Source organism: Convolutriloba macropyga, chromosome 1, assembly GCF_964194025.1.
Source record: "Convolutriloba macropyga chromosome 1, txConMacr16.3, whole genome shotgun sequence".
Taxonomy (NCBI): domain Eukaryota; kingdom Metazoa; phylum Xenacoelomorpha; order Acoela; family Convolutidae; genus Convolutriloba; species Convolutriloba macropyga.
The window spans coordinates 62,894,039-62,921,682 of record NC_134468.1 but is presented as its reverse complement, the minus strand read 5'-3'; the positions used below and the strand labels follow the sequence as shown (position 1 = coordinate 62,921,682).

Genomic DNA, 27,644 nt, shown 5'->3' with positions numbered 1-27,644 from the left:
GACAAAGAACAGTTTTATTTGGAAGCAATCATATGAGAAATACTACAGAGAAAATAAAATATGATTATTCCACCACGCTTAGTTGGCACTTTTTATACCCCCAGGCAAACTTGTTTTATAACACGTTGTCATATGAACGTTCTATATGAAAAAAAATTGTAAGTGGGGCCATAAAAAACACGGGCCCGATCAGAATAGATGCGAAAATTAAAGCTTGCTAATTGCAGCTGAAGCACGCAGTTGCTTCTTGAAGCACACTCCTAAGATCCATTTCTTAAAAGAATAAAGCTGATAAAAGAATTTATAATTTCATTGATAAGACTTATGAAACCTTTGACCGCCATCTCTTAATAAGAATTCCACAAATGTAACCAAAATGGGCTATCGTTTGGTCGCACCAGTCCTTGGCTATATTGGTAATGTATCTTGCGTATTGAACGGCTTTGAAATGTTTCGAGACTTTCCGTTCTGACAGGCCCATCTTTGTTCATTGCAAATGTAAGTCTCTTTAAACCATCTGAAAGTTAATTGTTCCTTGAGATTTTGTGCGCGGGAGTACACGATCAACTCTTTTCCGTATCGTGGAGGGAAAATTAGACCAATTTCTGGAGCTAACAAGCCATGAATCCTGAATGAACCGTAGCCAAATCCAACTTGTTCAATAACGTTCAAGCAAAGATCGGGAAGGAAGTATGCCTAAAACAGTATAGATTACGCTTGCGTCCAAAAAGCAAAATTTACAATTTTTAGAACTTAATCTGTTATTTATGCGTACCTTTGAACAAATTGCCAATTTAAGATCACTTAAGTTTAAAAAGTCAAAAATAGCATTCTAAAAATTCTTGTTTCTTCGTAATTATTTTTAGAATTAGTTTGATACACCAATAAATTTATTCCGGAAACCTGCATTATAAAACTTTTTCAATGCAAAATGTACTGATATTTCTGTATTAATATAATATTTCCTGATGTTGTGTTTGTTGTGCGTGTTAAAACGTGGCTCTTGCTGTGTGATGTAAATTTGTGACCTTCTCTACATTTATAGAGTGATATACGATTCTTTGGGCAAATGCTTTCCAGCTCATTTGAGTGTTTTCTTACTGTGGAATCATATTTTGGTACAACAGAAATCTAGCTTTCAAATGCTGATCCTCTTCAAGTTTCTCAATGGAACTTGTGGGGTTAGAGCTCTTGTCAGTGCCGTAGTTAAAAGCTAGCCGATATTCCCCCATGTGTTGCAATTGAAACATCGGAGGTCCAGGAAGCTCAAATTGGGTAAATCGATTGAATGGAAATGTAGCACGTATTTCTTCCCGGGTCGAGGTATTTGTTATTTAATACGCTGAGGACCACTGAACAATTAATTCTCAGTGGTTATAGTGTGCATAATTATCCGTAAGCACTGCGGATTTTCTAAAGCATTTCTCAAATAAATCCGGGCCTTTTTGAAAATTGAATGAAAATTTTGGTTTCAACGGCTGTTATTGCATTTCTTACATTAGTTCAGCATTTTCAACCTGGCATAGCGGTGTAAGATTGTTCTGCTGAAACTTGAATTGTTCCAGAATCTACCAGAGCATCTAATACAATTTTGATAGTTTTATGCTTTATGCTGTCTATACATTTTGAGCTCCTTTACATTTCATTCTAAAATTTCCTAAGAATATGCGGAATTGATGGGAAATGTGTTCAAAGCGGTGATTTCCAACTTTTTTAAATGTGCTGTAGTTCTAAAGAGTTTATGCATATTCGTTGAAAAACGCTGAAAATGATTTTAATCAGCATATTCAGCGCCCAAACTGAACTTTCAACACAGTCACAGGTACATTTCATGCATAAATTTACTCATTCAGCGGCGGATTTATACACAATATATCCACGTAGGAATCTGAAATCTCGATCCCGGAAACTGACTGATGAAAATAGTTAGGGTTATTAATGTACGTATTACCTTAAATCTTCAAAATTCAGTAGAAGACGGTTGTAATAGGACGGTATGAGGTAATAGGACGGTATGAGAGCATTCATTACTGCGATGTCAAGTTGCATTAAATAGTTGATTGCAGGGATCGATGTTTGGTGTCGAACATCGTCCGAGAAAAGTCGGCTATCTCTCGTTTATGCTCTTTAGCAATGACACCAGGACTCGAAAGTGATTTAAAGACTAGAATTCTAAAAATTGGTACTAGCTATAGTTCCTGATTGTATTGGGATCATTGGAATGCGCGTCTCAGATATTTTATTACGACTCGAAGAGGAGTATTGGAGAAGTCCTTTTTTAAATCAATTTTATTGGTGTGAATTTTGAAGCGGGAAATGAAACGCGTGAAAAAATTTGGAGTGGTTTTGGAGCTGAACAAAAGTGAAGAGTGGAGCAAAAAAAGAGTGGTTTTTTGTTCATAGCACTGTTTTTGAGAGTGCGAGAAATTGATGTGTGAAAAAAATTTCTCTAAGCGAGCGAAATTTTTTGTTCACGTGCGGCTTTTAAAAGCAGTTTTTTTGCAACTTTTGATGGTTATGAGGTTTGATTATGATATTGTATTAGTTCTAGCCTTGTTTTGATAGGAATTGAAGGTTTCAAGTAGTTAATTTCAGTTTAATGCTAATTTGGAGGTTTTTGATCAGTTTTATTGATTTTTAGACAAAATTTAATGATTTTTTGCATGTTTTGTTGTTTTACTGCTTTAAGTGGGATTTGATTAGAAGCATGTTTCTCGCATGAGGAATTTTCAGACACCAATTGATTAAAGTTTTGTTGGTATAAAACATTTTTTGCTAAAGAAAAATGACAGGCAAATTGAAAAATTTTTAACCATTTTTCCTATTTTTTTGCTATTTTTCTTTTTTTTAAAATCTTAGACAGGTTTCATAGCCTATTATGACTTGCCCATTGCTTTGTGAGCTTTTCATTGCTCTAATTGCAAAGGGACTTTATTCGGCTTTATGTTTCCTTGTACTATTTAAAAAACTCATTAAATTTTTCTAGTTTTTTTTTGTTCAATTTGTTTTTGAATGCCGTTTCTATTCCTGCTTATTTTATTATGGCATTTGTGAAGGTTTAGGCTTCACAATAGTTGTTCCAGTTGTTAAGTCATTATTATGGACAATTTTCTCCTTCGAGTCGTTTCCGGAATTCTTCCGGCTATGTTTTTTCATTGGTGGATGCGACCCCTTACCTTCACCCAGTTGAGCTTAACACGTTTGTCAGGATTGAAGTTGGTGACTTTTTTGAGATACTGCTCTGGATCGACGCCTCTGGAATGACCCTGAATTATGTATTGCGACACTTGATAATTACAGCAACCGCCCTCTAAAAAAAACAGAGTCCGCCTCAAACACTGTGTGTCGTCTGAAAAATTTGCCGCGAAGATAAAAATAGAATTGTCTATAGAGACAGCAAATACACTACAAAATTGAATTCAGCAGATTGCTCGGCATGCAGCGTAAATATATCCGCAACGCAGTTCCTCAACCCGCGCTGTAAGATTGGACTGTGACCCTTAGGAATGTTTTCTTCAACAATCCCAGCGCAGCACTTACAAAAAATTATATAGTATAATCTTATTATTGTTCCGACCCCTCTTGAGGGGGGACTATGTACTCAAATGGGTTTTTTTTTCAGATAATTTTAGCAGATCGATATATTCATTGTGGAGAGTTGAGACTGGTATCATTAGAAAGCTTGTCCAACGTAGAGTATGGAGTTAAAGAGATTTTTTTATTTTCGTTTCTTAGAGGGAGTTATCGAGATTTAAACTTTTGAGAAAATAGAATGAATTCCAGTGATTTTATTCAAATTTTTTGGAATTTTTGACTAAGATTTCGCAAAATTAACTGAAAAATTTTAAATTTGTGAAAATTTGTTAAGAAAGGGTTGTTTATTTTAATTTTTTAGGGACAAAAAAATACTGTGGGCAATTTTAATTTAATATTTTTGTCAAAAATTCTGGTTAAATATTTCAAAATTCAGACTTTTTCATCAAAAACAGAACGAAATAAAAATTTTAGTTCACTTTGATTAAATTTACAGGAAGTGCACGCACAGAAAACACTAACACATTCTGTGTAGACTCAAAATGGGGCTATTTCTACTTCAACTTCCGTTGAGAGTGCTCTGTAATTAAAACTTTGCCGTTTTTTGTTAACTTTACTCGTTGATTATCAAAAACGCAGCATTTATTTTTAATTTTTTAACTAACAAAATATCTATATCTATGACATTTGAAAAAATGAGGTTTCTTAATGGACAAACAGCATTAGCAGGGCTAGTTTTGGACCAATCTTGGATTGTTCCAGTCCAAAAAAAAAATTCGGATTGTAATCAGTCGGTCTTTTTTATCGAAAAAAATTCGGTCTTTTTATATTAATTAATTAAAAGAACATTTCAAATCAAAGCTCACTCGTGATAGGTCCAATTGGCTTCCTAATTAGCTCCAAATTTATGTATCGGGTTTATTACATGAAAGCTTATGGTCGTTTTGACTAATAAAAATATTTGACTTTAGGATTAAAAAAAGCTTATTGAACTTTGCCTGCATTTTTCTATTAATTTGATCAGTTGTAGCTTTGTGTCAGCAATGAACGAATGCTTCTTCTTTTTAATCAATCCAAATTCAATCTTTATTGCCGTTTTTTGTCCTAATTTATGGTTTTCTTGCTTTGATACTACTAGATTTTACATTCTTTTCAATTTTTAGGTTTTTGCCCATTTTTCAGTTTTACTTTTGTCACATTATCACGTTATTGACAATTCATATATCACATCATTGGCGTTCCAAAATAAGGCTAATTTGATGATATTAAAATCTTTAAAGATAAAGATTACGGTTTTAACGGCTTCGACACTAATTTCTCGAAGAATTTAAATGAATTTTCAAATTTTGTCTCTAACTGTCGTTTCTACTTTGTCCTTTTAGTCGTTTGAATTTTCCTGTACAATGACCCGATTTCATTGATTGTTTTGGAAGATTAGATGAGCTGATTTTCTGATGTTAATAGATAGCTGATGACTTCATTGACTTTGAAAATTCCAAAAAAACCTATCGCAATTTTGTTCCATTTTTTTCTGTTTGTTACCTTGTCTCGTTAATTTCAGGCCAAATATGGCCATATTGTTGTCAAGGGACGATTTCAAGAGGGATTGGTGTCACAAATTCTTATGGTTTTGAAGAATTCGTTATGACTTTACCGGCTTCGACACTGGTTTGTCACAAAAAAAAGTGAATTTTTTTTATTTTGTTATATATGACGTTCTTTGCGTAGAAGTAAGACAAATTCTGGATAATTGCAGACCTCAAAACTTTCTTTCCGAAGAATAAACGAACCTATATAACTATTTCATTTTTATTTAAGAGCTTCATGTATTTGGAAATAATATTTTTTCGAAAAAAAACAAGTATTACCTAATTTTGCCTTTTCTTTTCTTTTTTGTCTACTTTTTACCTAGTTTTATAAATGAGAGGTCACATATTAAAATATAGGTGTTCGATGAAAGTGCAATCAAACTTTTGTTGAGGGCCAAAGTATGGCTTTAAGGCTCCGAAGGCGTTCTCTGGCAAGTTTTAATTGATTTTTTGTTTGTTGTCTATTTGTTGTTCTTGTTGTAACTGCATAAGAAATGGAAAACCGACAGTTCTTAAATCCCTTCTGTAGAATCATTGGCAATTGTAAACCTATGGGATTTTTTCGTTGACATCTAATGGTTTTTCCTTACTTTGAAATAAACTGTTTTTTTAAAAAAATAAGCGAATTTTTCAACTTTACTGTTTTTGTTCTGTTTGTTCTTTATTGTCTAATTGTTACCCAGTCTTATTACGGACTGCTCCCGTAATTTTTCTTGTGAATTGAAAGTTGTTTTGTTTAGTTTCAGTTTTATCTGACGCTATTGTGACTTTGTTTTTATGTGTTGTTTTATAAAACGGACATAAAGTTTTTGATGTAATTATTCTTTGTTGTTGTTGTTTGATTTCGCTGTTCGTCTTGACTCGCTTTTTTAATATTGGCATATATCGTTAATCGAATTCATCATATTTTGATCCACTGAGTTATCTACTTTGGAGGCTATCTTTTTGTTCATACACTTTTTTTTGAAAATTACTTGAATTTTTGGGTTTTTCTATCTGTTCCTCATGTGGTAGACAATTTTGCCAAAATTGTGGATGAGCGGGGTCGGAACCTTATCTGCGATCGCACATTATTGAACCTCGTTTTATACATATAAAATTTTAAATAACTTGGTTGTAAAATGTTTCCCTACAACAGTATGGACCAATACCGCACAAAGAAACTTGATTGCTATCGCCCCTTACTATATTTAAATTGAATGAAATGTTATAACTAGATCTTAAAAACGCTAAATTTACCTGATAAATAAAGGGGGCACCACATGAACTTTCACCTGAACTAACCTTAACTTACCTTAAAAAAACCTTAAATTTTCACGTTAATTTTAAAGGTAAAATTACTTTAATTTTTTTTATTTTATTTTTAAAATTAAGGTATTTTTAATGTGATATTCAGATATGTTTCATTTTTTTTTACTTTGAGTCTTTTGAAGTAAGTTTACGTAATTTTAACTTAACTTTCTGTTGTTTTTTAGGTAAATTTAAGGTATGTTCAGTCAAGCTCAGGAAAGAGACTACCTGAACGTTTAAGGTGGGTTAAGTTGTTCTTTCAGGTAAAATTACCTGAACATTATTTAGTGTGTACTTTTTCTTGCTATATAAAAAGGACTAGTTTGTTCTGGTTAGTTGTGGTTGATACGATAAATCTATTATTTAATGTCTTGTGTGAGCAAAATGATGATCAGTGCATCACCTAACTTGAGAGAGAAATTCAGACTACGAAATTCAGATTTCTATGATTCAGTAGTAATCGTCGGGAAGCACCTAAGCAAAAAATTTAATCGGACGCATGAAATATCGTGACAAAACGTTGTAGAAGATTGAAATTAGAACCAAAGTAGAATGCATCAATGTTGGAGAAATCAGGAATATAGGCAAGAAAGATCAAGCATTTGCCGTCAAAGTAGTGTGGATTATAGTCAACAATTTGAGCCACCAACCCGAAGTCTTGAAGTGGAACGAAAAAAGTTTAAATAATAGTCGGATCTATTCTGTCCCCCCCCCCCCCCCGTGTTTTTTATGACCCCCAGTTACAAATTATATGTTGTTATATAACACGTTACTACGTAAGAAAATAGCACGTGCGCCTGGGGGTCATAAAAGATTTATGCTCACTAAGCTGGGGGGACCGAAACAGAATAGATCCTAATAGTCATGTAAAAACTTTATCGAGAAATATGCAAAAGGGCATGGCAAACGAAACTATAGAATAACTATCGGCTATTCTTGACCGCAGTTCACCGCTATTAGGACGTGCAGATCAGATAATAGCAATGGGCAAATTTCCTTTCTCCCAAAACAAATGGCAACTTAGACATCTTAGCTGCCACAAAGACATTGCAAGAGCTGGAAGACGGCTGCTGTTTTTAATTCAAGCAGCTGATATTCAAAAGATTAAAAGATTGGGAAGGAGGCACAATGAAATCTTTCTGTCACTTGAAAGAGCAGGCCGTCTGCTAGCTCGTGCAACCTCTTAGTGGCCTCAGTATCAATTGGATAGAGATTTCTGGACAAGAGAAATTAGGGATCGTTTCCGTTTAAGCCCCCCCCCCCCCCAGCTTAGTGGGTGCATATAATTTGCAACCCTCAGAGGCAGATATGCCATATTTTTACATAATGATTTACCACGTACTCGTGCTCTGAAACTTTGGGACAATAACGTGGGGGGGGGGGGGGGGGGTTTGCACAAACGGAAAAGATCCGAAATTAGCCAGCAGATTTAAAACGAAATTTTAAAAGAAACTCGGCAATGAAATTTAGAAAGTTGTCATATTCAATGTCAATTAAAATAGTGACAGTAAAATCAGTCCGTTGAATCATCCATAAACAGCTGATCACTGATCTCGTTGTTTTTCCCACGTAATGAAAGCTTGATTACTTGTACAAGGACCCACATAGTAATTCTGGTCTTCAGGGAAATATGGAGGGGAAGTTTAAATATAAGTAGAAATATGAAGGGGAGAATACTAAAAATCGTGAAAATTGCTATCAAACGGCCGGCGGGGTGATTTTTAGAATACTAAAAATCGTGAAAATTGCTATCAGAGGAGGGGTGATAAGAACAGGAAAGACACGAAAGTTCGGCTATTGATTTAACAAATCCACGTTGTTGCTAAAGGCTCCATTAATTCCTTATAAAATTAGTTTTAGGTTAATTTCGTATACTTTTAGGTTAATTGCCACTCAATGCAGAGAAATGCACCAGGCTCGAAAATATTTTAAACCATTTTCAACAAGATATTTGCGAATGTCAAATGAAAATTTTCATATGCAGTTATTAGCTCTTTAGCTATTGCCAACTGAGTTGATAGCCACTTTTTTCTACAATAGAGCTTAGACTTTGGATTTTCCGGAAGAGATTGCCGGAAAATAGTTGAAAAAGAATTGAAGTTTCTTCAATTCACTTTTCTTCAGACAGTTAGGCCACAAGTCCGCGTGCTCAATTTCGGTATCACGTTATGCAAATGGAAAGAACAACCGGTGCTAAGCTAGGTAAAGAAATGGTCAGTTGCTATAGTGAATCGCTCGCTGTCAATCGTAATTGGAGTCACCCGCTTTCAGAAGTAATGCGCCACTAATGAAAAAGAAAAAAAGAAAATTGGAAACAAAAGCAAACATTTGAAGGGTTTCAATACGCGAATTTTGAGGCGAAATGATAGTCTGAAAATAGTTGCGGCTTAATTTAAAGATCAAACATTTAAAAGAATGATATTCGTTAAATGCTAATCTGCAATATATGTCTTAATCATCAATGATTTATTTGAGGGACTATAAATTCGATTAATTAGCAATTAGGTTTCCTTTGATATTCCTGTTAATTAATATCTTGGTAACATCTTGTTAATATCGTGATGGCTGCGAATATATACACTTGGTAAAAGCAGTTGTTTACTAAGTTAAACTCACTTTGTTTATCGTCAGGTGAGAAGGAAAACCAGTTGATCCTCCTGAACTGTGGTTCAATTAAAACTCTGAACTGAAGTGCGTCGGCTAGAATGGATGAATTCCTATCCGTCTTTTCAAATCCTCTATCACGAAATGTGGTAAGACAGAAGTTGGAGCTAAAACTGACATTTGTTCATTCGAAAACTAATTTAAAAGGAGAGATATCACCTTTTTAAGAGAAAAGCGCACGAAAAAAACATTTAATTTTAAATACAAAATAAACCCTCACTTGACTAATAAAGTGCTGCGCATTTAGCACGTTTCGCCATGCATCTCGGGTGAAGCTTTAGCACCCCGTGGGACTCGATATGAAACTATCACAACCGAAATTATCAAGGATGCAATTTAATTTTAAAAATTGAGTTTTAGTTTCTTTGGGGTTTATTTCTTATGGAAAATTAGGTGATGAATTTTTTGTGGGGGTTTATTTCCTAGACCCGATGTAGCAAGCAGCTCGTGCTAAGTATGGTTCAAGATATGTGCTCTCTAGCCACTCTAGCGAACTTCGGTGTTTTTGAAATAGCTGTCAAGCTATACATTAATAAATAATAAATTGTTTCCCTTTTTAACTTAATTAAACACACTATTTAATATGTCAAATCCCATAGCCAAAAAAGATAAAAAGCTGTTGGATCTGTTTTCAAAAGTCTCAACTTGCTGGAAAAATTCAGTATGCTATGTATCTGGGTCTCAACATTGAACTAGCGCGAGCAAAAATATAGTATACTAGCCCAGCCGGTAAGGGCAAAAACCGCAAGAGGGTGGATAAAAAACAAACCAAAATCACCATATTTTGGAATTCTGCTATCTTTATGCAAATAATAAATTGGTCAGTTTTGGATTTGAGATTAAAACCCCGTTCCGTTGTTTATGGCTATACTTTTAGGCGATTTGCAGATAATTAGGGTTTAAACGGGAGAAAAAAGATGTACTTAATAAGACTAACTCACATTGGCAGAAGAATCATGCGCATTTGAAACCAAATGTGAAGGCGAGAAAACACAGAATAGCATTAAGTTGTCTTGTTTGAGAAGAAAAAAGAAACAAGGAGGCTCGGTAATGTGCGTCCGCACATAAAGTTCCGACCTAGCTCATCCGCATTTTGGGCATAAATGTCAACCAAATGAGGATCAGATAGAAAACCCCTCAAAAAATAAAGTAATTTTCAAAAAAAGGTGTATGAACAAAAAGATGTCCTCCAACGCAAATAACTCAGTGGAGTAAAACTTTGCTGATATCAGCCATTATCAAGAAAGCAAGTCAAGACCAACAACAAAATCAAACAACGATAACAACAATTATTAATTACATCCAAAAATTAATATCCATTTTTTAGCAAAAAACTTTTTAGCAAGGTCAAAATAGCGCCAGATAAAACTGACACTAAACAAAAGAACTTGTAGTCCACCAGAAAAGATATGGGACCACTCCATAAGACGGCTCGGTAACAATTAGACAGAAAAAGAGCAAAAAACAAAAAAGTTAAAAAGTTTGCTTAAAAACAATTAGTTTCAAAGTAATGAAAACCATGAGATAGCAATTGAAAACATCCAAAAAACTTCTGATCACATACGCTTCTAAAGAATGGCACTGAGACCTGTCTTCATACGATTTTTTTTGCGGTTATAAATATAACAACAAATATAGACAAAAAACAAAAATTCAATTAAAACTTGCGAGAAAACGCTATCGAAGCAGTAACGACATATTTTTCTCCTCAAAAGATATTCAATTGAGTCTTCCTTGAGCGCCAGTAATGTTGTATGCAAGCTCTTTTTAATGAGAATAGGTAATAATTAGGAAAAAAAGAGAGAAAAGATACAAAATTAGGTAAAATTTTTGTATTTTTCGAAAACATTTCTTTTAAGTCATAAAAGTCATTAGCGACAAATTGAAACATCTAAATAAGTTCGTTCATTCGTCCGAAAAAGCCCTTGAGACCTGTAATTATTCAGAATGCGTATTACGTCCACAAAAAGAGCGTCAAGATTAGACAAAACAAAAAAATAGAATAAATTTTTTGTGCGAAAAACCTGTGTCGAAGCCAGTAAATGCACAACAAAATCTCTGAAAATATTAGAATTTTTCCACTTGCATCTTGCCTTGGCAAAAATAATTTAATATTTGACCTGTGATATGGGACTAGGTACCAAATAGACAAAAAAGAACAAAAGTTAAAAAATGTTTTTTTTTAAAACAAATGTTTTCAAAGGCATGGAAGCCATCAGATAACTATTAAAATCAAAATATAGGCTCATTTATTACCAAAAAAGACAATGACACCTGTCAAAACCGGGAAATTTTATACCACTAAAAGAAAAACTTAAAACGCGAAAGTATTCTTCAAGGTGTGTCGGAGCCGTTGAAACTATAATCCATGCCTTTAAACATTTTTATAAGTTCAATTGTGCCTTATATCAAACGCCCATAAAGTAATATGTGAATTTTTAATAATATGAGACTGTGACAAAACTAGAAAAATACGTAAAAAATGGGCCAATTCCTAAAAATCAGAAAATATTTGAAACCTAGTATTATCAAAGCCAGAAAACCATAACTTAATGCGCTAAAAAGATTAAAGTTTAATTCAGTAGAAACGAAGAAGAAGAAGAAGCGTTTTTTCTCCGCTGACACTAAGCTACAGGTGACTAAGTTTAAAAAGAAATGGTTGTAGCAGAGTTTAATAAGCCATCCTTTTCTTAAAAATTAAATATTTTTTAATGATTAAAATCTTAACCGTATGTAAAGAAACTTGATAAAATAACTTGGAACTGTTTATTAAGCCAATTGTATCTATCGACACAATGCTTTGACTTGAATTTATCTTTCTTTAATTAATATAAAAAAGCTCATATTTTATTTTGTTAAAGAAGACCGACTAATTACAGTCCGAAGTGTTTTTGGGTTGTAACAGTCCAGGATTGGACCAAAACCAGCCCTGCCATTGCTGTTTGTCCGCTAAGAACATTCAATTGTTTAAATAAAATGTTATGCATCTAGATAATTTGTTAGATAAAAGATTAAAAATAGATGCTGCGTTTTTGATAATCATAGAATAAAATTAGCAGAAAATAGAAAATTTTCCAGACTACTCTCAATGGAAGTGGAAGTAGGCTTAGCTCCTTTTGCAGTCTACAAAAATTGTGCCAGTTGCGGAGAGGATTGTGTAGAAGGGTGTGTAATTCCTGCAAATTTAATCAAAGTGGACTAATGAAGTTTATTTCGGGCAGTTCGGGTTGAAAATGTCTGATTTTTGAAATTTTTAGCCGAAATTTTTTGCCAAAAAACTGAAATCAAATTTGTCAACAATAATTTTGTCTTCAAAATTAAAATCATCAGTGTTTTGTTTACAATTTTTATATATTGTAGCAAAATTGATGAGTTTTTAGGCCAAAGTTCCGGAAAATGTTAATAAAAATAACGCAAATCGATGTATTATTCACAAAAATTTAGACCACAATAACTCCTGAGAAAACGAAATTCGAAAAGAATCTTTTTAATTCCATATTTTACGCTGAACGGGCTCTTTAATGATACCACTCACATCTAACTCTCTACGATGAATATATCGGCCAAAATTGACAGAACAAAAAGAACCCATTTGAGTATATAGTTCCTCCCCCCTCAAGAGGAGTTGGAACAATTATAAAGTAGCTCACTTAATTACGGTATATTGTTTTGGGTTCTCTGAAGATTTTTCTGTTAGTAAGGGTTTTAAAAACAGTAATACTTGATAAAAATATTTTATAATTCTCGAGAAGAATGCGAGTAATTTGTAAAAAACGGGTTCGGTTTCGCGAATGCAAGCCGGACAAGAAGTATGCTTTTTAAATTTTTTTTAACTTGAAAAGCCGTTGAAATTCCACACTGAATTGTCGAGACGTGAAAACGTATTGCGTTTCCTATGATCTGCAATATCGGCTCGAGAGAGAGAGAGAGAGAGAGAGAGAGAGAGAGAGAGAGAGAGAGAGAGAGAGAGAGAGAGAGAGAGAGAGAGAGTGTGTCTAGATAAGAACTGAATTCTAGCATTACTATCAGAAGAATGGTAAATATCTAAAATCAGAAAAAAGGGAGGTGTGATTAATGTAAACAAATAAAGTCCTCTCAAATGGAGATTAAATTACATATATTACAAGGAGGATATGTGATTCACAAGGACTTTGTACCAAATTAAATGATTTTAACTGGCCTTGTGAAAATATTGCTTGTTCATTTATATATAAATGAACAAGCAATATTTTTACAAGGCCAGTTTAAATAATTTCATTTGGTACAAAGTCCTTGTGAATCACATGTCCTTCTTCAGAAATATTTAAATAGTGTAACAAACTAATTTAAATTGCAACTGAAGATGAACTATATTTACAGATGTGAGAAGATTGAAAGATGCAAACAGATATAAAATAGTAAAAACTTTGAGTTTTAACGGTAACCAGATTTGCCCGTTATCATAACTAAATCAACATATGTACTCGTTATCATAGCTAGTGATCATAATAATTAAAAAATTCTTGCAAAGCTTTGTTATTACAAATTGATTAATTAGCCCCAGAAATGTCCATTGTGGAACTGAGTTCGAATTGCTCGCGCAAAGAATTCATTTCAAACAAAAAATTCATCACCAAACACCAGAAAAAAAGCAGTAATTTATAGATACTGCCATACTAATTATCGCCTCATTATCAACATAGTCGTAGCTTGGAGATCTGTACTCCGGAAGGCAAATTGGGGGATCTGGGGGGGGGGGTATCTACGCTTGGAGATCTGTATTCCGGAAGGCAAATTGGGGGATCTGGGGGGGGGGTATCTACGTGCAACTCAAAGCCCTTCTCTTCATATAGAAGTAGTGCGTTCTCTTTGAGATGAACTGTGGACAATACTGGATTGTCTGCTGTCTGACGTTGTCTTTTCGCCTGAAGACTCCCAACAGCTTCTTCAACGTTGCTAACGTAGCGCTTTTGTTCGTAACCGTGATAAATGGGTGGTTTTTTTGCTGCATTTGCTAGTCGAAGTTTAAAGGCCTGAAATATTAGAGGGAGTTCTATCTTCATTAGTCGTCGAAGAATTGACACGACAACAACAAAAAAAGTTTCAGGGTTTAGTAGCTTTCGTGCCGTCAATTTTTTAAAAAAAATTTTGGAGCTCACGATGTTGTTTGCGTGAGGATGGCGAATCTTGATATCCACTATATATTTTTCTCTACAACGCCTTGATATGATGGTTATTTTTCTCTTCGGTCGTTTTCTGGTATGTATGTGGACGTCTTTGAGCGTAAACCCACAAAATGGTCTCTCGGTCGGCTTTTGTATTAAACAAAGCCTTGTCGTTGTTCCTGAAAATTACTTCGGGTACACCGAGCTCTTCTATGACTGACGTCGTGGGTGAAATTTTGTGTACTGATGGCCACCTCAAAGCTTTGTGCTGAATTCTGTACAAACCTTTGAGGAGTCTTTTGGAGCGTCTCCCGAGCGAATTTTACTTCCAGGGACTTTTCTGTTACCGGAACCGGATTCATCAAAATGGCATGTATGACGAATCTTGTAGTATTGCTAATTGGATAATTGCCGCCGCAATTACCGATACTACAGAGAGTATAATTATTTAACCGTCGACTTTGTGAACACTTTAGACTTAGTCTAAACTGACGGAATATTAAGAGAGAGCTATGCTGCGTGAATTGCGTTGAGTGAATGAATACATTATTCATAGCCAAATACTGCTGTGTATTATTTAATACACTATGCAGCGGTCCATACCGGCTGATTCACCACCGCTATTAATACGCGTAATACGTGAAGGATACTGAAGCTATCCAGGCCGCTCTTCAGCACCAATTCTGAAACGAATATATGACTAAAGACGAAGTAGTAGTCGGCTCCACGAATGACCTAGGAATTGATTCGGAGCTAGTCATAGGTCTTGTGATTTTTTAGTCGTGTTGACTCAATTATAAACACGCACGAGACTAGATTTTGCTGCTGAAGGAAATCAGACCAAAACTCAACCAGCGCGAAAGTAAGACGCTAAAAATCTAACCAAAAAATTCTCTTCTCTCTCTTCCTCTCTCTGCTCTAAGAGCGAAACCACTATTTTCTCCGCTAAGCGGGACTATCTGCAGCAATTGTAAGTCTGCCAATTTTCTAACAAAAATAGAGTTAAATTATTATTCATATCCAGCAGTAAGATGGATTCAATTTCTTGATTAAGATCAGATACCCCACCATATTTTCAAGTAGGAATTAACCCCCAATTGTGCTCTATCATTTTTATCTATTTACTAATTAACCTTTGTATCTAACCAATTTTATTTTCTAGCAAATAACACATAGATTTGGAAATTAGCAAAGAACATTGTGAGCATATAGTGAGACTTATTCTAGCGCGCAATTAAGGCCGATACAATAATATAGGTTTAGCTCTAGTGTGGTAATTAAGATCAAGCGAATAAAATACCTACCACATCAGAGTTAAAAATCTGGATACCGAAGCATTACGTTCACTAACCAAACTTTTGCTGGCATCTATTTGGGATTTGTTCATGGCCTCTTCTACCATGATACCGTTCTTTTCAGCGTTGATCCACCTGCTCTCTCAACAATGTATTTAGCAAAAGAGTCAGCATCATAGTCTACATACTGATTTAAAATTTTTAAAAATAAGAGATCAGTGCTTTCAGATTGTTTACTAACTTTGCCTACTAATAATGTAGAGTGTTTGGTGGTCTGTGAAATTGTGCTTGGAAGTGTGTGCCATTTGGACATTTGTTGTCTTTTAACTACAGCCCTAAATGAGCTTTTTACTGCAATTGTGTTTGCCTTTGATGCTAACTGCATACAAACTAGCTCCTTTTATTTGTTTTTATGAAAAGTTCAAATAAACCAATTGCTCTATGATCATTTACAGAGGTGCCTTTATAAAATTAATATTAATAATTTTACAGAAATTTTTAACTTTACTTCCAATTCAACATCTGTCTTGATTGTTTACTTCTAGGTTGCCGTGATTTTGTATGTGTTCTTCCAAAAATTTTCCTACCATTTGGGTTGTTTGCGTCTTTGAACACCTCCTTGGTTGGGTACTTAGAAAATCTAGCTCTACATGCTAGGAAACAGATATTTTAATTTTTTTCATTGGTAATTAGAGCTCCAAAGTTGATTTGAAGTTCCTCTTTGGGTTCTAAGCACAATTCATGATATTTCCACTGAGACATCGCTTTGACGGATTTGAGGTTCTAACCTATATTTGTACAGGATTTATAGCTGGCAATTTTGTCAGAAACTCCAGATACATATATTGCAACGTGAATATTAACAAAGAGAGAGACCATACCCCAACACTGCGAGACCATAACAAGATGAGTCATATTTGAAAGTTTCCGGTTGAAATTGTTGATGACAAATCCTTTTTGAGGCATAAGCATCCCAAAATGACATATAGAGATGGCGCCAGAATGAGTGTAGATATGGAATGACGTGTTTGCAGCGTTGTTCATTGTTTTGCTGAACAGAACCGCGAACTTCTTTAGGGACTGCAACCTTAGACTTCAGAGCAGACAAAGGATTTGGTAAAAATTTGGGTCAAGTTGATCTCAAACACTTCTTCAAATGAAAGTTCGATCACTGGCGACGATGGTACTTCATTGATTGAGGTCTTTGTTGCATTTATAGTCGAGTTGGGGGTTGAGTGAAATATATCACAATTGACATTGCTGGTTGGAGTATTGGGTGACCGAACGGCGCTATTCATGATTGAATTTGTAGATTGCTGGAAAAGCGTTTTTTGCATGTTTATTCTGATTAAACTGAGTAGCACGACAGCTTAAGGCAGAAAGCGCAGGTTTTAGGTATTTACTCTACTAACCCTCACGGCGCGAAAATAATATGATCAGTTTACGGCATTAAATTGTTGTTACTGACATGTTGCTGTAGAGTGCGTTTAAACTGCTACAGCTCTGTCACAAATGCTGTTAATTGTTTCAACCGTTAATTACAACTTCCTCATCGTATATCGTAGTGACTTTTGGTTGTTGATTTGGCTGACGCAAAATGTAGTCTACCAGCAACCTTTGACTGCAACCGGTATGTGCTCAATGCTCAAATCGAATGTTAAGAACCAATCTACCCAAAGTGTTAATCTACTTTTATATGGTAAGTTAGAGGTACAATCTTTCGTAATCGATAAATTTCCAGAAAAATAATATTTGAAGTATTCAACAGACCAAACCACTCCAAGAAGTTTTACTTCATGATCACTTTATCATTCTTCAGTTTTGCTGAAGAAACGTGACACAAGTAGTATAATTTGCAACCAGTAAGAGAACGTTGATCAGTTCCGGCTCCGAAGCTTGTGCAGGATGCATCTCATTTGACCCAGTTTCCAAGTTTGCGTTGTGGTGTTTGTTTTAGTTGCATTTGCCTGTTTTTGAAATATGCCTCAAGTAACCCACCCAGACTTATCTTTTAAGCCTGTTTTTGAGGAGTGGACAACAAGGGTCACGCAATTATGATAAAATTTGTAGAAATTTAACCAAATATTGTACCAAACCCATGAAAGGTCCTATCTGTTTAAAATTTTAAGTTCTGAGAGAGTGAGAATATCGAATACTATGGATTCTAAAGGCGAAGTACTTGACTGAGTAAAATGTAATCTAGCCGTTTAATTTCGGTTTTCACATTGACGTTTGGGTAATTTTTTTTCTAAGATTGTTGTCCTCAAGTTCTTAAGGACATTTGATTTGAAAAATAACTTAAGGTGCCTTTGTAGAATAATCGGAATTTTCGGTCTTTTTGATGCGTCGGAGTGAAGGTTTCATAAGATGGGCGCACCTTTGTATGTGTTTTTGACTCTCCAGAACTTGGAATGAGTGAATTGAGGTCTGAATTTTTAAAGTACATTGATTTAGAGTACTAACTGCATTTGAGTACAATGATTTTCACTAAGGTTAATTACTTTTTTAATTCATTGAAGGATAAACCGAAATAGGCAACAGATCTTTTCCAATGTTGGAACGATAACCGCCTACTACAACTGTAACTATAACCTTTTCTGCAGTCAAGTCATTACATTTTACAGTTGTAGTGGTCACTCCAATTTTGCTTAAATAATTTCTTCCAGAGCATTTGCAAATCTTTCGCAAGTGGAGCTCGTAGCCAATAGATTTGTTGACAAAATTTGTGATTGCCATTGCAACAATTTACCCGGGTTGGAGTCCCAGTGCACCCCATCGATGGGTCATTGTTATTTCATAGTGACTTCTAGATCCATCGATGGATCAGTGTAATTTCATTAAACCTAACTTCCCATTGATGGATCATAAAAAATCCATTTATCCATCGATGGATCATAGAAAATCCATGAATATGAAATTTTCGAAAATCTCACATGTTTGTCGATTTTCTTAATAAAATGCAGTTACGTGCCCCTAAATGCTCTTTTTTTGTAGATTTCAGGAACGTGTCACTAAAAAGAGCATTTCCAATGCGGCCGGGTGTGTTGGGGGGGGGGGTTGGGGGGGGGGGTTATTACAGAGTACAGAGTTCTACAGAATGCAGGCAGACGAGTACCGATGCAAGGGAGAAATTGATTGTACCACCCCCCCCCCCCCCCCCCAACACACCCGGCATCAGAAACGAGTACCGATGCAAGGGAGAAATTGATTGTACCACCCCCCCCCCCCAACACACCCGGCATCAGAAACGAGTACCGATGCAAGGGAGAAATTGATTGTACCACCCCCCCCCCCCAACACACCCGGCATCAGAAATTTCCATGATTTTTCCATGCCCAGCGTTAAATGGTAATGGGACATTCAATGATCCATCGATGGATTTCTCTGAAATTCCCATGATCCATCGATGGGATTCTATGGGACCCCAACCCGGGTAGGCAATTCGTCGACATCTGTTTAATATTTTGTTGAGTTTGTCGATTTTTAACTGATGGATTAGTTCCGGATATGCTGACTGTTCAAGCAATTAATCCAGCCTATTTCAGTTGGTTATGATTTTACATGTCCTTCTGCATTAACAGTTCATTTTAAATTTCTCCGTCGGGAACATTGGCGATGAACATATCTCGTAATATTGATTCTTCATGACTGACGAGATTGTAATTCAAAAGCAATTTGCGTAGACGTCAACAAAAGTTTCATTTGATTCTCTTTTCAGATATTTTCTGGTAGAGAAAACGTATCTATCAACTACAATGTTACGTTATTTGGTTAAGATTTCATCGAGGAGATCCCAGACGGATTGATCTCAAAAATCGATTCCTGACAACAAAAGATTGGACATCCCTCTGCACCAAGACTCAAGAGGACATGGAAAACGCTTCGCTATAATATATTTTCTAAGAAGGGTCCCCACACAATATCTCTGCAGCTTCTACTTTCTGACAGCTACTAATCCACGTTTAGTTCAGTTGTTCGTTCTTTACCCTGCAATCGCATTCACTCTGAGGTGTGCTCTTTTTGACGTTTTCCTCGTAAACCGGCTCTGGAGACAAAATTATCTTAATTGGCGGAGCTTCTTTGAGACTTCAGTCTGGAGATTCTTTATTTGGAAGTATTGCAAGCCTGAAAATCACACGCCATTTTTCACATCGGAGGGATGATTCCAGAGTGGTTTCGTCCCAAAATGGTTCGATGCCAAGTAGCTCGAATTCGTTTGATGTTGACTGCGCCATGTAATACTTGAAAATGCATTAGCAATCACGAGACGAATGGGTTAAATTTTTTGAATTTCGGGGTTCGCTTTGCAAATCCCGGCTAGACTAGAAGTATGCTTTTACACTTCTTGTTTAACTTCGAAAACCGTTCGAATTCCACAGTGAACGAACTGTGGGGAATTGGAAAGTAGTTCAATTCAATTGAGTTGAAATATCGGCTGAGAAGAGAGTCGTTATGGGAACTGAATTTTAAAATAACTATAAAAAGATTGATGAATAAATAAAATCATAAAAGTGGGAGGTGTGAACGATCTAAACAAATAACTTCCTCTCAGGTGGAAGTAAAATTACATTTAAGTGAACGAAAAATAACTTTGCAATGTGTACTTAAATTATTTAAATTGGTAAAATGTCCCTTGTGTAACACAGAAACGATACCAAATTTAGCGAGATTCATAACCCAGTAATCGATCGAAGATGGCGATTTTGAGCTCGAATCTCACTAGTATATATATTTTTTTGAAAGTTCATTGAAACAATTCTACTACCACACAATTCCTTTATAACGCGAGGAATACAGTTGTCATTATCAAGACTAAAGAAATTTCCTTTAACGCTGGAAAAAAATATTCGGGAATAAAATGAAAATTAAAGTTAGATACTGAAATTGAGAATAAAATTGACAACTGACAATTGTCCTCGAATGTGTCCGTCTGACTTAGTGAAACTCTTTGTTTCAGATCAGATATATTGTTAGATTTATCTGGTTGTGATTGTGATTTCTCACTTTTTCATTATTATCAAATTTACGTCTCTGACATCGGGTGGCTCGAAGGTCTCCTTGAGAGTTTGATGGAATATTTTTTTGCATGACTCATTTTGCGAACAATTTCCGAGTCTTTCGCATTATTATAGACCCTCAGCTTCAAGTTCACATAACATACAACCCTTCAGTTTAGTGGTCATATAGTGTATAGCCCATCATGGTAAACGTAACATAATAGGGGCTATAATTTTATGATTTTATGGGGGTCTGTTCTGTGCATGTAAAGATACCATTATGTTTGAAAAAACCTCTGTCTAAAAGTTCAATTTAAGAGTTATTTTTCCGAGAAAATTAACTCAATGAAATTTCTATAAAATCTGCTGAGTAGTCAAATGCGCTCAGATTGCAATTGTCACAATTTCTAAAACAGTTATTTTGCTTCATTTAAGTTTACCAGAGCTTTTCAATGCCACAGTTTTTAAGGTAGTTATGAGTTTCTTGCCAGAAACCATTTCTTCAACTCAACTTCAAAAGAATTGAGATGTCAGAAGAGAGTTTCTTTTGAGTGATTTAGAGACTAAGACAAATTACTTTACTTTGTTTTTCTTTACAGTTCACATTAATGGCAAACGAGAAACTTTTCACTATTGTTTTTCTGCAGTCTGTTTCTCAACTGCTTGCAGTCAATCGTTCTTTTCTCATTATTATAGACCCTCTGCTTCGTGTTCACGTAGAATATAAGCCTCCAATTTAGTAGTCCTATAGCGTATGTCATGGTAAACGTAACATAGTATGGAAATAAATTTTTGGGGGGTCTACAATAAGAAAAACCCAAATTTCAATCAGTCTCTTCATGGTAATCTCTAAACTAACTGCATTTTATGCAAAATGATTAAAATGGATGAAGCATTGAGCCTAGATTTGATAGCTTATGGGCTTGGACAATTTTTGTTGTTTTATCTGGAAATGCAGTGAAGTTTTTTTGTAAACTAGATTGCCCTGTTCTGGCCATTGTTCGTAATTCTCCATTGTTGGATATAATCAACCTAAATCACTCACTATCGGATAATAAGAGAAAGGTTTTATGCAATTCAGAGTTAATTTCTGTGTATGACTAAGTTTTAAGACTATACAAATGAAATTTAGCCTGGAGGTACTCAATTATCTTATTAAGTCAGCTGAAAATAAATTAAGCATAAGGAAACTCAAAGAACATTGGATACGTAATTTAATATGCAATGTTTGAGAAAATTTTAACGGATGCTGACTTTTTTTTAGTTTTATTTAATTAAATGTGCAGAATTGAGAAACGGAACAGGTATAGTGAATCAAAAAGCTTTAAAATTTTAGATGACGACTGGTTTTTATAAAAAAAGTTTTTTCCCAACAATTTTTGTGTTACAGAATTGCGGGCAAAACACAGGAAAAATGTTATGCTTATTTTGATCTAAATTAGAGGGTTCAAATGTAACTTGATGAATGGCCTCAGCTAAAAAATGCTAGAATTATTTTTTTTTGTCAAAAATACCATTCATTTTGAAAAAGACATCTTTCTCAAAATTCAACTTTAGAAATAATTTATCGAAAATGTTAACTTTTTGGTAAGTAAACTCTATGTTGTAAACTCAATGAAACTTCTAGAAAAATGTGGTGATTGGTGAAATGTGCTCAGATTGCAGTTATTACAATTTCTAAGACAGTCATTTTACTTTTTTGAAGTTTGCCAGAGCTTTTCAACGCCACAGTTTTTAGGGTAAGCACGAGTTTCTCGCAAGAAGCCATTTGTTCATTTTAACTTCAAAAGAATTGAAATGTCGGAAGAGAGATTTTTGTTTTAGCGCTTGAGAAATTGAGACAAATTACTTTACCTTGTGTTTCCTTAAGATTCACATCAATGACACAAAAAGTTTTTCACTATTGTTTTTTGCAGTTCCTGTTTCTCACTTGTTTGCAGTCAAGTGTCTTTTCTCATTATTATAGACCCTCAATTTCCTGTTCACACAGCAAATAAGCTTATAGTTTAGTGGTAATATAGCGCATAGCCCATCATGGTAAACAAAACATAATAGGGCTATAATTTTGTGGGGGGTCTGTTCTGTGCATGATAAGATACCATTATGCTTGAAAAAACCTCTGTCTAAAAGTTCAATTTAAGAGTTATTTTTCCTAAAAAATTAACTCAATGAAATTTCTATGAATTCTGCTGAGCAGTCAAATGGGCTCAGATTGCGGTTATTACAATTTCTAAACAGTCATTTTACTTCATTTAAGTTTGCCAGAGCTTTTCAATGCCACAGTTTTTATGGTAGGTTTGAGGTTTTCGCCAGAAACACTTTTCTTCAACTCAACTTCAAAAGAATTGAGATGTTAGAAGAGAGTTTCTTTTGAGTGATTTAGATACTAAAACAAATTACTTTACCTTATTTTTCTTAAGAGGTGACATCAATGGCAAACAAGAAATTTTTCACTATTGATTTTCTGCAGTCTGTTTCTCAACTGCTTGCAGTCAATCGTTCTTTTCTCATTATTATAGACCCTCTGCTTCGTGTTCCCGTAGAATATAAGCCTCCAATTGAGTAGTCCTATAGCGTATGTCAAGGTAGATGTAACATAGTATGGCAATAAATTTTTGGGGGGTCTACAATAAGAGAAACCCAAATTTCAATCAGTCTCTTCAAGGTAATCTCTAACCTAATTGCAGTTTGTGCAAAAAGATAAAAATGGATTAAGCATTGAGCCTAGATTTGATAGCTTATGCCTAGGGCTCGGAAAATTTTTGTTGTTTTTTCTTGAACTGCAGTGAGTTTTTTTGTAAACTAGATTGACCTGTTTTGGCCATCGTTTGTAACTCTCCATTGTTGGAGATAATCAACCTAAATCACGTAGTATCGGATTATCAGAGAACGGTTTTATGCAATTCAGAGTTAATTTCTGTGTATGATTTAAGTATTAAGACAATACAAAAGACAATTAGCCTGAACGTACTCAATTATATCATTAAAGTCACACTGAAAATAAATTAAGCATAAGGAAACTCAAAAAACAACAGATACCTAATTTAATATGTAATGTTTAATAAAATTTTAACGGCAGCTGATTTTTTAAGTTTAATTATTGAAACGTCAGAATTGAGAAACGGAACAGTTATTGTGAATCAAAAAGCTTAAAAAGGTTTTCTGACGACTGGTTCTTATTAAAAAAAGTATTTTTCAATCAGTTCTTGTGTTACAGAATTGCGGGCAGATGTCAAAACACAGGAAAAATGTTTTGCTTATTTTGATCTAAGATAGAGAATTCAAATGTAACTTGAAGATTGGCCTCAGCTAAGAAATTCTAGAAATAATTTGTTTGTGAAAAACACCATTAAGTTTGAAATAAACATTTTTCTAAAAATTCAGTTTTGGAAATAATTTATCGAAAATGTTAACTTTTTGGTATGTAAACTCTTCTAATGTAAATTCAATGAAACTTTTAGAAAAAAGTGCTGAGTAGTGAAATCTGCTCAGATTGCAGTTATTACAATTTCTAAAACAATCATTTTACTTCTTTGAAGTTTGCCAGAGCTTTTCGGCGCCACATTTTTTAGGGTAAGTACTCGTGTCTCGTCAGAAGCCATTTGTTCAACTTAACTTCAAAGAAATTGAAATGTCGGAAGAGAGATTTGTTTTAGCGCTTAAGAAAGTGAGACAATTTTTTTATTTTGTTTTTCTTTAAGATTCACATCAATGACAAGAGAAAAATTTTCCATTATTGTTTTTGGCGGTTCTTGTTTCTCACTTGTTTGCAGTCATATGTTTTTTCTCATTATTATAGACCCTCAGTTTCCTGTTCACACAGAAAATAAGCCTACAGTTTAGTGGTCATATGGCGCATAGTCCCTCCAATCATGGTAAACCTTACATAAGAGGGGCAAAAATTTTGTGGGTTTGTACAGTAAGAGAAATATTAACTTCAATCAATCTTTTCAAGGCTACCTCTAACCTAACTGCTCTTTTATGCAAATTCACAAAAAAGGATGAAGCATTAAACTTAGATTCGATAGCCTATGGGCTTGGCAATTTTTTTATTGTTTTATCTGGAGTTACAGTGAAGTTATTTTATAAACTAGATGGACCTATTCCGGCCAACTTTTGTAATTCTCCATTTTGGAATATAAGGAACTTGAATGATGCAGTGTCTGAAAAGAAAAGAATGGTAATAGACAGTTCATATGTAATTTCGGTGCATGATTAAATTTTTAATAATTTACAATATAAAATTAGCCCCAACGCAATTTAATACCACAGTTCATTCTCACTGAAAAAAAAACTGGGCATGAAGAAACCCCAAATACCTAACTCAATTTGTAATGTTTTTAAAAATTTTAATGGCAGCTGGCCTTTTTAGTAATATTTAATAAAACGTGCAGACTTGAAAAGCAGAAGACATAATGAATCAGGAAGTTTAATTAATTTTGATCGCGACCAGTTTTTATGGAAAAAACTGATTTTTTCAACAATTCCTATGTTACGGAATTGTGGGCAGATTTCAAAACATAGGGAAAATGTTTTGCATATTTTGATCTAAGATAGAGAGTTCAAATTTAACTTGAAGATTGGCCTCAGCTAAGAAATTCTAGAAATAATTTGTTTGTGAAAAACACCATTAAGTTTGAAATAAACATTTTTCTAAAAATTCAGTTTTGGAAATAATTTATCGAAAATGTTAACTTTTTGGTATGTAAACTCTTCTAATGTAAATTCAATGAAACTTTTAGAAAAAAGTGCTGAGTAGTGAAATCTGCTCAGATTGCAGTTATTACAATTTCTAAAACAATCATTTTACTTCTTTGAAGTTTGCCAGAGCTTTTCGGCGCCACATTTTTTAGGGTAAGTACTCGTGTCTCGTCAGAAGCCATTTGTTCAACTTAACTTCAAAGAAATTGAAATGTCGGAAGAGAGATTTGTTTTAGCGCTTAAGAAAGTGAGACAATTTTTTTATTTTGTTTTTCTTTAAGATTCACATCAATGACAAGAGAAAAATTTTCCATTATTGTTTTTGGCGGTTCTTGTTTCTCACTTGTTTGCAGTCATATGTTTTTTCTCATTATTATAGACCCTCAGTTTCCTGTTCACACAGAAAATAAGCCTACAGTTTAGTGGTCATATGGCGCATAGTCCCTCCAATCATGGTAAACCTTACATAAGAGGGGCAAAAATTTTGTGGGTTTGTACAGTAAGAGAAATATTAACTTCAATCAATCTTTTCAAGGCTACCTCTAACCTAACTGCTCTTTTATGCAAATTCACAAAAAAGGATGAAGCATTAAACTTAGATTCGATAGCCTATGGGCTTGGCAATTTTTTTATTGTTTTATCTGGAGTTACAGTGAAGTTATTTTATAAACTAGATGGACCTATTCCGGCCAACTTTTGTAATTCTCCATTTTGGAATATAAGGAACTTGAATGATGCAGTGTCTGAAAAGAAAAGAATGGTAATAGACAGTTCATATGTAATTTCGGTGCATGATTAAATTTTTAATAATTTACAATATAAAATTAGCCCCAACGCAATTTAATACCACAGTTCATTCTCACTGAAAAAAAAACTGGGCATGAAGAAACCCCAAATACCTAACTCAATTTGTAATGTTTTTAAAAATTTTAATGGCAGCTGGCCTTTTTAGTAATATTTAATAAAACGTGCAGACTTGAAAAGCAGAAGACATAATGAATCAGGAAGTTTAATTAATTTTGATCGCGACCAGTTTTTATGGAAAAAACTGATTTTTTCAACAATTCCTATGTTACGGAATTGTGGGCAGATTTCAAAACATAGGGAAAATGTTTTGCATATTTTGATCTAAGATAGAGAGTTCAAATTTAACTTGATGATTGGCCTCAGCAAAGAAATGCTAGAAATAGTTTTTTGTGAAAAATACCATTAACTTTGAAATGAACCGGAAAAAAGGAACCGCAGGAAGTTGAATTAGTTTTGTTAACGACTGGTTCTTACCGAAAAAAGAAGTTTTTGTAAACGCTTCTTGTGCTACAGAAATGCGGGAAGATGTCAAAACACAGAAAAAATATTTTACATATTTTGATTTGAGATAGAGAGTTGAAATTTAAATTGATGATTGCCCTGAGCTACGATAGAGTTAGAAATAATCGTTTTTAAAAGATATCATTATGTTTGCAAAAACTTCTTTCTAAAAATTCAATTTTGGAGTTTTCGAGAAAGTTAACTTTTTGTTAAAAAAATTTTCTGTTGTAATCTCAATGAATTTTCTAAAAATGTTCTGAGTAGTCAAATGTGCTCAGATTGCACTTATCGCAATTTCTAAAACAGTTATTTTATTTCATTTAAGTTTGCCGGAGCTTTTCAATGCCACAGTTTATAGGGTAAGTAGGAGTTTCTCGCTGGAAGCCATTTCTTCAACTCAACAAAAGAATTGAGATGTCAGAAGAGAGTTATTTTTGAGTGTTATAGAAAGTGAGACAAATTATTTTACCTTGTTTTTTTAACGGTTCAAATCAATTGCAAAGAAATTTTGTCACTTTTGTTTTTGAGTTTGTGGAGAAATAACTGGCATAGACATAACTTTTCATGGGCTATCTGTTCTCTAATCCCTCAAATTCTTTTTAATTATTTATAGGGCAGCACACACTGGAAAACAAAGCAGAGAGGGTCGGCAAACTCAAAATCAGTTTTTATATTGTCAGCTTTTTCCGAAGCAAAAAAGAAAAGTTTATTCTTTCAAATTTCTGAGGTTTTTTGTTGTGGTTTTAGTCTATTTGCTACGTTGTTCAGAGTTCTTAAAATCTTAAATCATATAGAAACTAAGAAGACTGACGACTGAATGCAAAACGATGTTTTGCTGTTCTAATTTTAGGTTTTCTTTACTTTTTCGTGTAAATTTATATTTAACTGTAGGTCTGAAAAACTGACTAACTCTTCTCAGTTTTAGTTCTTTAGTTCTACTTTTTTTGTTTGCTTCGAGAAATCAAAAATTTTCAGACATAATTCTCAGCATTTGTTTTCCAAACTTTTCATTAAAATATCTTCGGTTGGAAAGACTGGCAAATGGGTTGTATATCTTGTTCAAACGCACATTACCAAGAGTCCCCTTTTAGTTGCTTTCAAATGTTCTCAATGCGTTTCATG

General features: G+C 34.3%; 1 protein-coding gene across 1 annotated transcript in view; it reads right to left on the bottom strand.

Moving 5' to 3' along the window:
* Nucleotides 1-411: 411 nt before the first annotated feature.
* LOC142350472 (uncharacterized) overlaps nt 412-27,644 on the bottom strand; it is a 48,910-nt gene continuing 21,677 nt past the window's right edge. The window contains exons 3-4 of the mRNA XM_075402325.1: nt 9,030-9,184; nt 412-696 (exon numbers count right to left, since the gene is read on the bottom strand). Of these exons, the coding sequence (XP_075258440.1) occupies nt 659-696; nt 9,030-9,184 (193 nt within the window). The 3' untranslated portion in view covers nt 412-658. The remainder of the gene's footprint in view (nt 697-9,029; nt 9,185-27,644) is intronic.